The sequence below is a fragment of the Pygoscelis adeliae genome, unplaced genomic scaffold (assembly GCF_000699105.1).
Source record: "Pygoscelis adeliae isolate BGI_AS28 unplaced genomic scaffold, ASM69910v1 Scaffold27, whole genome shotgun sequence".
NCBI classification, from domain to species: domain Eukaryota; kingdom Metazoa; phylum Chordata; class Aves; order Sphenisciformes; family Spheniscidae; genus Pygoscelis; species Pygoscelis adeliae.
The window spans coordinates 5,303,546-5,316,346 of NW_008825410.1; the positions used below are offsets into that span (position 1 = coordinate 5,303,546).

Sequence of the window (12,801 nt, forward strand, 5' to 3'; positions counted from 1 at the left end):
TAAGGTAAAATACTGTTTGAACTGTAGAGTACATACAAGAGGTACATTCAGTGTCTAGCAGGGAACGTAGAATATGAACAACGAAAGAGATTAACGTTGCTCGTGACAAAAGCAGACTGTTCATGGCAAATGTATCCTGCTCTTCCTAAGCACATTCCATAGTATTAAGGACAAGTCAGGCAGAACTTGTAGACTTGTACAGAAATATGAAAAATGTAGATATGTAATAGAATGGATTAGCTCATTAAGTGTCAGTGTTGAGAGTAATTATTAATCGAGTGTGTGTTTAAAAAGACTTTCTGCTGAACATTTTCTACAGTTAAAAGTTCTTTAGAATAAGGCAATATATTAGTAAACAGGACAGTAAAAGCCTATTGATAACTAGGTTCTGCTTCACTTTTTCTTCAAAGGAAACTTCATAATACGAGCAAGAGCTTCAGAGACAACTGGAAAATCCACACAAATTAGGAATTTCAAAGTTACAACTGCCTTATTATCTTGCAAAGCAAGATTATTTTTTTTTAAACAAAAAAGTTGTAGATACAACTTACTTTATAATACCTTTTCTTAATAAAAAAAACGCGCTCACTTTGGAACTCTTATGTGGTGACCTTCTGATTTTTCAATTAAGTAACATTTTAATTATTATTGTTTGAGCCTTCTAAAGCACATGGAGCATCTGATAGAAGCAGATGAAGATGACTTGTAACATAAAGAGCTCCAGCACTACTAATTGCTATAGCTAGCTGCGCACGTATAAATCTACTCGTACAATTCTTACTTCGTAGTTATGCCACAAACTGCTGAATAACATGTTCCTTCCATCAAAAGATGGCACCTTTATAAGCATGTTCTCATGTGAAGAGTTTTTCATAGTTCTTAAGGGACACATTGGGAACAAAAACTAAAAGAAAAAGAAGCTCATCTTTTAACACGTTAGATATCTCCTATTAAAAGATTAATAAATACACATCTCAATGATCATGTGTGCACAGATAAACTTGCCATGTCATTGGCTCCGCAGCAGTTAGATATGACTGGATGCCATATCTTAGTGCAACAGATGATGTTCACCGGATCCTTGATGTCAGTAAATAACGAAGGAATCAAGACATTTGCAAAAAGCAGGTAACCGAAAAAATTCTAACCTACAGAAAAATGCTGTTAATGTACTAGAAGGTTATTTGATTAAGCTGTTTTGGTACTGCATAGAATCAAAGAAAGGGAAAAAGGCTACTTCTCCATAACAGGGGATCCACAATATTTTAGGACAGATAAAGCTTTGCAGAATTTCCTACAAAAGCTCTTCTGAAATAAAGTAACAAGTGACAAGTTAAAATACTCCTCCAGTGTTAGGAAGCATATAGATTTTTCCAAATTAAAGACACATCAAGTCCCAATAAATTACAAAATAAAATTGAAAAGATTATGGAAATTGTTCAAATTCAAGAGAAACACGTATGTTAGAACTCCAGTGATAGATAGCACATTCCCTTCGACAAAAAGGATCAATGACTCTAATTACAACAGACAAAATCCGTCTTCTGCTAATGGAATCATGAAGGCGAAAACCCCATCTGTGTAATAATAAAAAGCAGTGGCCCCTCAAAAACAACGTAATACTTCATTAAGTGATGGGTAATTTAGTACAGAAATACATCTTACAAGGTTGTTCCTCTTGATGACTAGATTCTGCAGGACTTTCAGAAATACTAGCAGTTTCTTCAGTTGTTTTTCCTCTTATCCATGTTGCCAGAGAGTAGGACTCAGAATTATCAGAGCAAGCCATTTCCAAAATATCACATAATGTATGACAGAGAAGATTCTTCTGCTCCTCTTCTGAAAGATCAGAAACCTAGATGAGTTCAATTGCTGCTAATTGGTATCTTGTATAAGCTACTAGTATCTTTTTTATACATCAATGTTATCTAAATAATTGAGTTTATTACTTTTATCTTATTAATTATTAATGTTAATTGCTGTTTGGCTATATTGGACCAAAGAATTATAAAGCTGTCTTTAGGAAAATGTGTTTTAATATGATTTCTAATCCATTCCCTTTCCTAATGATAGACTTCAATCAAATATTTATAAAACAGAGAAGTACTATGGACAGGCATAGACCTCACAAATGGGAGTTTAGAGACACGTAGTATTTATCCTGTATGCCTCATAAAATGGCATGGGAGCACACTTAAACAAAAAGAAAGTGTGAAATATTTTAAATTCTTTGTACTAGGACATGCTTTACAAATAATTAAAACAGAAAAAATAAAGAGGAAAAAGGAGGTCTCAGTACCTGGACAGTCTCTCCAAGTAGACTTTTCGCTGGTAAAAAGCCTCTTCAAAAGGAATGCCTTTGTTATCAAAGCATAAAATAATATTAAAATACAAGACAACACCAACTTTTACATTATGTCACAAGCTCTATACCAAGCATTTTTGCATGTTATTAGAAGGGTTTCAAGCTGCTCATCATTTAGTAAAAGACCCTGAGCCTGCACTGTTTACTGATTTTTCCCATTCAAACTAACTACAAAGGTGGCCTCACGTTCAACATTATTGAGTTAGAACCTCAAGCACACTTCAAATACACAGACTGCATATTTACAAAACATCTCCAGACTCACAGGACTGCAGTAATGGAGGCACAAATATTTTGTAATATAACTGATGAGTAGTACAAGAAGACTCTAGTCACTCAGACAAACCTCTTTAGTAGTTAAAAAGCCCACCTCTTTTAATCATTGCAAGTCATAATTCACAGATCAGATTAAAGAAAACCTATGCATCTCCATATCCCTGCTTTGTTTTCTATCAACACTAATGTTGCAATTAAAAAAATAAAGATATGCTCTAAGTTACAGAGAAGGAACAATTAAAGAACAAACTATGGGAAGCAGACTCTTGGTCTTTCTGATTACTCTATTAGATACTGTTTCAGGTATTTGCAGCACCTTGAAAATAGCTGCTTCAACTTTCACTTTTTCCCTGACAGACTCACCCTGTTCTCCCATCACAGATCTTTGGCACACCTTTTTTAGTAATTTACAGCAGCAGTAGGCACTGCAAGACCTGTTTGATCCCTTCCTCCTTCCTTAGCTGGAACTCAGCTCACTTTTAATCATGCTTTAAATACTTAATTTCAAGGAAGTTGAACTACATATAAATCTGAAAAAACACTGCCTATAAGAACATTTGATATGGTAAAGACTTGGCACTGCCTTTAAGGAGCCAGCTGGTCCTATTCTTTACTCTCTCTCCACTACCCCCAAATAAAAGACTTGTAATTCTAACATCAGAGACCGGACGCTCTACATCTGGTTTTAAGACCACAGAACTAGGCAGAGACATATTACAGAGTGCAATTCATAATAAAATATTTTTCTACTGATTGTTTACAACCTAAACAAGTGGTGCTCCTTCCTGTGGCAAAAGTCTTTTGGTGGGACCAGCGGTTAGAGTGTCTTGAAGCAACCATAACAGAGGTTTTATGACTCACATTACACACACCAGAAACACAAACAATTCCACGATGTCAGTTGTCTGACCCTGACACCTTCCAGTTCATCATTAGATTAACTCTGCTACGTGACTTTAATATGTCCCCTAACAGTGGACAAGGCCTCAACTCAAACCTAGACATACCTGCAGAATTTGATCTGTGTGTAAGAGGAGTCAAGAGCAGGTAACCAGAAAAAGTAATCTGGCCTATGACTCAATGTCTGCCTGTCTCTACAGGGTGCTCCTAAGAGAATGAGGAGTAATCGCGAATTATGCAAACTGCTCTAGCAGAACACATCCAGCCTACAGGTCATATACCTACACAGCAGTCAGAATTGCACCAGAAACAGCATTTCAAAGAGTATACACATAGCCTACAAGATACAATGGAGTAAGAAGACAAAAAATCACAATCACAGTCAGTTGACTGTATCTGAAGCACAAGTGAAATCCTAAACACGTATCCAGAATAAAATATATTCACCTGACATACTTCAATTACTCTGCTAACTAGGACTTTGAAAGTATAATATTTCTCCTTTTCTTACACAGCAAATCTTGTTAGGTTTGAAAATCTATTACTTCAAATATTTCTAATACAGTTTGCTAAAGCAGCCATTGTGACACAGATATTACCCTTCTTAAGGACAGGGAATTTGAGAGATGAGAAAGGATTAGGATTACATTTATATCTGATCTTTTACTTCTCCCTTTTATCCTGCATTCCCCACTTTAAAGTTACCTCTGCTTGAATCAAGCTGCTGCACTTCCTCAAACAAATCCACTTCTGCAAAATTATAGTTCAAAATCAGCCCATCTCTGGCTTTTTACTGAGGTTTTATCTCCTCCACACTACAATTATGAAATCAAAATACAACCGATCTGCAATTTTTTTAATATTTATTTTAGTTCCACATATATAGAGAAAAGAACAAATTTTGGGTTTACTAATTTTAAACCATTCCTATAATAAATGCATCTTACCTGTACAGGTGCAATCACTGCACAAGGGCCACCTTCAAATTGTTCTAATGCAGTTGATTCAGATTCACTAAAGACAAATCCTGTCAAATGGAAAAGACTGTATTTAGTGAAATACGTAAACAAGCACATTTATGTATACTCCTTCCCTAACAGAAATGACACCTGATTTATTCACCTTTAAAGATTAGATAAGTTTTCACGATTTTTTTCCCCTGATAATGCAACAGAATGTCGTTAAACTATCTGAAGAAAGAAGTCATGAATACAGGTGAGAGCACAGAAATGAATTATTTACCTCAGCAATGAAATCATGACCACAAAGGGCCAGCAGCTAGGGGTTTAAACAAAAGGATTTTTAACAGTAAAACTGTCACTAGAGCACATGTGGCTGGATACTTAAACCATAGTTTTTATTTTATTATGGTTTATTTCTTATAAATCAATTGAAATTTGTTTGTAAGTGTTAATATTTTGTCTCACATATGTAAAAAAAAAAATCATCTCTGGACCTTCACTGAACATGCATAATACATTTCTATTCCCTATGAAGGGCACAGTATGCCTCCCACTGATCTCATTTTTGGCCTATCAGTGCTTCCTATTAAGACTGAAATATGCTGAGTAAGTCAAATATTCACTTGTAACCACTGAAGCAAGCCTCTTAATGGTGTTCTTTCACAGAAGATACACTATATTTACTGAGATGCAAGATCACCTATTTCCCTCTCCATCTTTAATGTATTTGTATTTCAGAATTATCTTACAGTCACATAAGAGAGCAAACACTGGAGCAATTACTGCAAAATTGTTTGTTACCACCTTGCCCTTAAACCTGTCTTCAAGATATGGTGATTCATAGCTTGCATTTCTCATAGCTAAATGCATATATGTAGACAATTACCTTGATGAAGCTGACACACAGCAACTTACTCACAGTGAGTGATATTTTGCATTATTCTTTTAAGTGCTGATAAGATTGTGCTGAAGTGACTCTAGTTCAATGTAATCTAGAAACCATGCAACTGTAGTCAGCAACTAACCAGCAAGCAGAAGCAAGTTGGGGCAGGGAGAAAAGGGATACACATGCGTATTTTTGCAGCACTGTCAGTCCCAGTGGAAAGAATATTCAGTGCTTCTTTCCCACAATTTCTCCTTTTCCCAGTTCTGTATCATTACATGCTGCCGTATCAAAAGCATCCCTAGCCCCTGGATGTGAATTTGAACTGGGGAAATGCATCCCCCCAGTGCAGACTTCCACACTACTGCATGACAGGTACATCATCCCGAGCAGCACAAGAGAGGACTACTGCATGTTTAGTAGGCCATATTTCATCACAGAAATGATAGTTGTTCAACAGCAATGTGAGATTTTTTTAAGATGGATCAATGTAGCCATAGTTCTTTAAAAAAATGGGGTTTCCCCTGTATCTGACAGAAGGCTCCAGGTTTTTTTTTAACTGAATGTGCAAATGTGCATTACAAAAATGTGTTTTATATCCAAAACCCAGATGCACGTCAAGCCTACATACTTAGATCCGCATCACCTACTGTAGCAACAAAGCTCCATTAATCCATACTTCAACCAAAGTTTGCACTAGTGTCATTTCACTCCCCTGTTAACATGCCCTAATAAGAAATATCACCAGTCCTTTAGACTTTCTGAATTAGTTTGTGGAGGCTTATCGTATTACAAGGTAAGTCTTCCTCTACTTTTAAGCATTACTGCATGCCATCTAAGCACACTGCAACAATAGGGTTTTTTTAGTTATTTTAATGATTTAGCCACTGCAGAAAAACACATACTTGGATGTGGTACCATTAAACCACACTTAAGAAATCTTGAATTTGTTTAACATTCTTCAGGCTTCTTAGAGAAAGCATGAACTGTCTCAGCTTAACCCTGCCCTATTTTTCAAAATTGCTTCCTAAAAATAAAGAAAAGCGAGTGTGATCCACCAGAGTGAATACAAATTTGAGATAGACAATGCAAAATTGATATTACACAGAATTTGACAGAATACAACCACAGGAAAAAAGACATATATAATACCTAAAGGAACACTTCATTTCTTTTTACCTAAATGCTGCTTAATGCTTAATAAACATCAAGGGTCTAAAAGCTGTTAAGCAAAAAAATGGGCTTCAGGGATTTTGGTCTTGCTCTCTTTTTTAAAACTTCTACAAAATCTGAAGCCAACTCAAGTAAAATTTCAGAAACCAGCAGTCTGAAGTCCAGCTAGGTTCAAGTCTACCTCAGCCTGCAATCGCACCTACTTATCTTTTTTTGCCCTCCACAATAATCACATCTTGGGCAATCTCTATAAATACGCATCAACCCCCACGCAAAAAAAAGATTCATAGGAATGGCCTGGCCACCCTTTAAGCTACCAACTAAGACTAGCATCTCTGATCCAGACTAATTTCTACTTACTCTCACCCTTAATCAGTTGTATCTATCACACATCTCTTTTCACTCAAGATAAAATTTCAAGAGCAAAATAGATGTAATGCAGCCAAAATAATCTTTTTTTTTATTAATCTGCCTGCCTTTTATCCATGAGTATAATTATCATCATTTACCTATAAGAAACATAAAACAGTATAATTATTATTCACCTTACTTGTCATTTATAACACTATTAAATGCTCCATTGACCCCATTTTTTCAACATCGCTACTGCTCTACTGCTTTAACCTTTCTGTCAGGGGGTGGGGGTGGGGCAGGAAGTAGATCTAGATTCCTGTTGGTAATCAGTGCATTGCCCAATATTTTGAGTTATGGTGACTATGATATTCCCAAATCTGTCTTTATATCCTTTGTTCATTATTAATCTCACAAAACAAAGTTTTATTCTCCTTATTTCCCCAAAACTTGGCATTTACCAAGGCCCATGTTTCTTTTCTTACACCTAATTCTTAGCTCTTCTACACAGAGTTTGCCAAAATGAATGTATGACTTAGTTACCTACTCGTCTTTCATCTGCTACTCCACATCATGGTCCAAAGCACTACAAAACCCATTCATTCTTCTATTAGGACCACCCCACTGTTGTCCTGCATCTTTTTATTATTTGCCTATTTCTAAAAAATACTTATTTTTTTTACATCCAAGACACTCTAGACATTAGTAACACTGTCATATTACAAAGGATGCTGTATACCTTTAGTGTTTTCACTCTGTGCAATAACCAATTCTAGCTGAATGAAAGAGACAAGGGGAGTAGCTAAAGAGCATGCAACATTAACCACATTAGAAAAAAAACTTGCTCTATCTGTGATCCAATCTAGCTACAAAGATGCTGCGCTATTCATTTTTTTGTCCTGTTCTCTGCTGAGCCGGCCTCTCACCATGGAACTGTATTTCTTTTTCTCTTTTGGGATACAAGAACTGCCTGACAGAAACACTAGAATAATCCATTAAGGTATACAACACGTCTTAACATTCCTTTCTCTAAGAGCTGGGTGTAGAATGATAGACACATTTTGCTTATGGCTTTGGGTTTTCAAAGTGTATTTTTATAGTAAAATGAAATTTCTGAAATTTTCTGGGGGGGAAAAAAACCCCAAACACAACAATTTTTTCCCACACACAAAAAGAAAAGAGCATTTACTACAGCAATACCACAACAAATCCCACTTAATGGGTTGTGGATAAAAAGCCAGGAAGTCCTGGAAGGGTTTGAGGAAAGTATCCAAATTACCTGGTAGGCTACCACTAAGTTGGGCAACAAGCTGCCAGAAAACAAGGTAAGATTCCAACGTGTCTGCCTTTTTTCACACCTTTGTAAAAAAAAATACCAAAACAGAACAGCTCTGTGAAACTTCTGAATTTTGACTGAAACTTCTGAATCTGTACCCTGGTAAGAGCCTTCTATGTGAGCACTCCTCAAGACCTTTTATTTTCTTTAAGCCTGTCAGCCTCATCCAAAGTAAAGAATGGACTCACTAGCACCACATCCTTTCTTAAAGTAAGGACAATGTCTTTTCAGATATTCCTTTTGGGGCCCAGGCAGCAGCAAAGGATTTTGGGGCTCACTAATTATTTAGATAATTATGTTACAGGGCATTTCAAATTCTTACTGCTCTATGTGTATTCCAACTGCATTAGCCACCATGCCCACTGGCCAGAAAATACAATCTTAACAAACTATGTTACATGTTCACACCCCATTTTTTCACAGTGAATGGTATCTTCTATTCTCCTTCCAGTTTAACAGTGCTGAAAGGGCTGTTACTTACTCATAATAACACAGACAGTCCCTCAAGATTCTACCCTAAAGCTTAACTTTTCATTCAGCAAGCTTCACAAGAGGTTTTCCATTCTTCAGAATGAATTTATTATTTTAAGACAACTCTGCATTACGGAACTACATGAAATAAACATCTAAATCTCATATACAACAGAAAGGGTGGTTATTTTGTCTGTAAAGACAGTATCACTACTCCAACACCAATATGCCACTCCAAGGGAGGAAAGAAGAAAAAAGTCTACCAGTATAGAAACGAGAACAGAAATTCTTCCCTAGAGAAGGCTGTTAGGTAGCTCTTCTCAGCAGCATGTCCCTGCTGTTTTTCCAAAAGCTACTGTTGTCTCACATTTAATAGTAGTATGGCACAGAGGCTCTAAGTTCGTAGTCATCAGTACTTTTTCATTTGAAGACCTCAATATTTTTTCCATACGATGTGCAAATTCCTGGCAGCAGGTTTGGCTTCTAACTTCTTACTTAATTTTTACAGATGCCTTAAAAGCAGTCCACAGACCGTGACTTGACCACGCACCAAGGTTTACTTTGCTAAGTGCGACCGGCATCAGTAAAGCAGAAGCTTCAAAAGCAGTTCCACCAAAAGATTTGAAGAGGCAATACTTACAGCAGACAAGCAGCAAGTAGACAGAGGTGGGCCAATAGGTGTAACTTCTTCCAGCTGTTTGCACAATCCACACTTGTCTATACCCTAACCATGAATATTAAATGAAAAATGCTTTTCTCTTCTTCCTGATTAACTGTTTGCACTGAGTAATATGGAACTCAAAGAGACAGAAAGGAGGCAAATGCAAATATTCTATAAATCATAGTCATCAAAACATAAAAAATAATTACATAGATACCAATGACTATTTCTCTCCCATCACTCAAATGAATTAAACATTATTAAATTAAACTCAGCAGAACACTTTTCAAATTGCTACTTCTATTTAAGACTTTGAAGAGTGGCAAGGGTTGTGCAAAATATATCTGCTTGTTTAGTAAAAATATTATTTCCTAGTAACCCTGACTTGATCGTGGTCTAACAATATTACAGCTCCAGTGACTTAAAAACAATACTATAGGATCTAGCTCCTCAACCAAGGATGTAATAAAAGCCAATCTGGTGTTGTTTAAATGTACTAGGCCAGAAACAGAGTTCCAGGCATGTAAAAAAAGGGAACCTGGAAAGAATAGGGGAGAAAGAAAAGGGAAGTTGTCAATCTACTCACCCAGCTCTCAACCTGGAAGAGGATCCAGATAAAATGGACCTTTTTACATTGTACGTTATACATATATACACAAACTGTAGTATTAATACCTTCACACTATGCTTTTGAAGTTAAACAGTTGTTTTGAAAAGACTGTCCCATGTCTTTCTTTCAGAAGACCAGTGAGAAAACAGCTTAGGTAATTCTGAAAGGATGCTGCACTCAAACCTGCCAGACATTCATAGTTGTGTAGACCTGATGCTGCATGCCTTAGGGCTGATCTGAAGAGTGGCTTTATGAATGGAATTTGTCTCTTGGATCAATGAAGAAAATCACTCCTAACATGGGTGTTTCTTTAGGGTTCAGTCCTCCTCCTAACTCCTTCCCAAGTCATCATATCTATGCCAGGAAACACTGAAGTGCAGACCGAGCCTTTGCACTACATTCCTCTGCGTCCACTTTGAGGATTCTGGTAAATGGGATTCACGAGGTTCAAACTGCAAATTCTGCTGCAATCATAAAGAAAAAAAATTCTATAAAAAAAACCAACACAAAAAAAACCAACTGCAACAACAGCTTTGCAGCCATGCCTTTGTTAAGTCAGGAATCAGACCAATATATTTAAGGTTGCCAATGCAGCAAACTGAGGGAATTACTATCACTAACTTCAAACAGCATATCCACATTAGCTAGGTCAGTTCTGTTAACCACCTGCAGATCAGTCTGTCTTCAGTTTTGACCAAACAAATATAATGGTTAACGAGTTTGGTGCATCATGAGGATTCCTGGAACATCGCTATCTTTACTGAGAAACTGGCTGGTTCGAGTCTTACGTTCCTCAACACCCTCCCTACTCTTTACTTTTCTTTGTAAATTATAGTTTTCAACTTCCAAAGGGTTTGAGAAAGGATCAGACAACATTCAGAAAGTATCTGAAATAAATAACAGTGTTGGCACTACACTCTAGAAAAAACCCAAACCACAAAAAAACCCCAACACCAAACCAGTTGTTTAAGCAAGCATCATTTATATTTCTTTGATACTTTCTGCACATATGATGTGAAACAAGGATCTATCTTTTAAACTTTGAAGTCTTTGGAAATAATAAATCTTGATTTTTATGTTTGGGTTTTTTTTAAATCTTGATGAGTCAGTGTTGACAAGACTCCTTTGCAGTAGGTAAATGGTGCAGAACTTTTTCAACAAAATAGAAACTGAAAGTCGGGTGAATGTATTATGCTGCTACACAACACAAGGGACTGAGACTGACTTTTTTGATTCCCAGCACAAGACCTCCAAATAACACACTAAGTTATTGTCATGTGTATTTACTACACAAAATTGATTCTGTTAAAGAGGATATACAGAAGGGAACAGATATACTATACAATATAGCTACAGGACTTTCCCTAAAGACAGATAGGAAATAATAGCTCCTTTACAGCAGCCACCACATGTGAGAGGCTTTTTCCATTAATCATTCACAGGATCAAAAGTGTGGGGCATTACAACACACATTTCAACAAATTTTGAAACTGCTAAAATTTCATATACAAACAATCAATCTTGAAAATGTCAATTTCGGTAGTCTAATATTACCAGTTAAAGAAATAGTTAAGTTTTTTAACACCAATTCTTTTTTCTGGCTTTGCAAAAACCTTGTACTGAAACAGCAACACTCTACCAAAACTTAGATATTTCAGAAAGTAGTTATATTTCAATAAAAATAATCAATTCATGAGCAAAAGTGATGGCTTTACTAGGCCTGCTTAAATTCTAGAACTTAGAAGCAATTTGGCATTTTCTCCCCAAATGTTTCTCACTGAATTATCTGAACTCAGATTAACCTAGGGAAAAAGATACGAGTCTGGCAATGCACTGTGTCCTGTGACAGGGAAGAAGCTGTGCAGCTCCCAGATCAACATCACACATGCATCTACTGAAACTATGCAGATGACAAAACTCATGTTAAAAAAAAGAAGAGCAAGGAACAGAGAACATTAGGAACACCCCTTCAGTTTCAGCCAACTTTACCCTGAGACCTGAATGCATTTTTTTTTTAAATCTATGAATTCCACTATCATTTGTGAATTTTCTCCAGGAATTAGGGGTGTTTTTATTAAGATCTTCATAACCATTATTAGAATACTTCAAAGCCCACAGTAAGTTTTAGAGAAGGCTATTATTCCCTTCTTTCAACCAGGACAGGTATACAGACTGATTTCTTGCATATCATTTTTATCGGTAAGTCTCTGTAATACGCCTTGCAATTGCAGTTTTGAAAGAATACCTGAAAGTCCCCATCAAGAAACTATGTGTAGGTTGCATAATTTAAATATGTTAAAAACATCTTACAAATACCCCAGGTTCCATGGTTATTGTTGCTTTATCTCTTGCCACATCCTAAAGATGGCATGCACCTGCTTCCATCGCCAAAGAACTAGTGTAAAAAAAATCTGTGGGTCTCTGTCCCAAGCCTGTCCCCACTTTTGAGAAGTCTATTTGTGTCTCCCGTGTTCTTTAAAAAAAAAAAAAAAAGGTAACTTATGTTCATGTATCCACGAGCTATGTAAAATAATGGCACAAGATGCTGTTGAAATACATTTCCTTCCCTACTCTTTTAAGTTCCTTTGGAGATTTGTGGCAAAAGACGACCAAGCTGCAAAAAATATTATTTAGCAAGTGAAACTGCTGCATCATTTTTCCCGTGGGCCACACGCTGGGTTGGCGGTGACACACGAACACGAACGCAAACAACTATCGCTGTCCCCGTCCGCGGACGCGCGGAGGGGCCCCTGCCCCACGGGGCGGCGCCTCCCTCCCCTCACAGACACACACACACGGACGGACAGGCGCCG

General features: G+C 36.8%; 1 protein-coding gene across 1 annotated transcript in view; it reads right to left on the bottom strand.

Moving 5' to 3' along the window:
- The window catches only part of FAM188A (family with sequence similarity 188, member A), a 52,982-nt gene extending 46,675 nt beyond the window's left edge, over positions 1-6,307 (bottom strand). Inside the window, exons 1-4 of the mRNA XM_009330545.1 lie at positions 6,292-6,307; positions 4,489-4,568; positions 2,300-2,357; positions 1,666-1,839 (exon numbers count right to left, since the gene is read on the bottom strand). Of these exons, the coding sequence (XP_009328820.1) occupies positions 1,666-1,839; positions 2,300-2,357; positions 4,489-4,568; positions 6,292-6,307 (328 nt within the window). The remainder of the gene's footprint in view (positions 1-1,665; positions 1,840-2,299; positions 2,358-4,488; positions 4,569-6,291) is intronic.
- Positions 6,308-12,801: the final 6,494 nt, after the last annotated feature.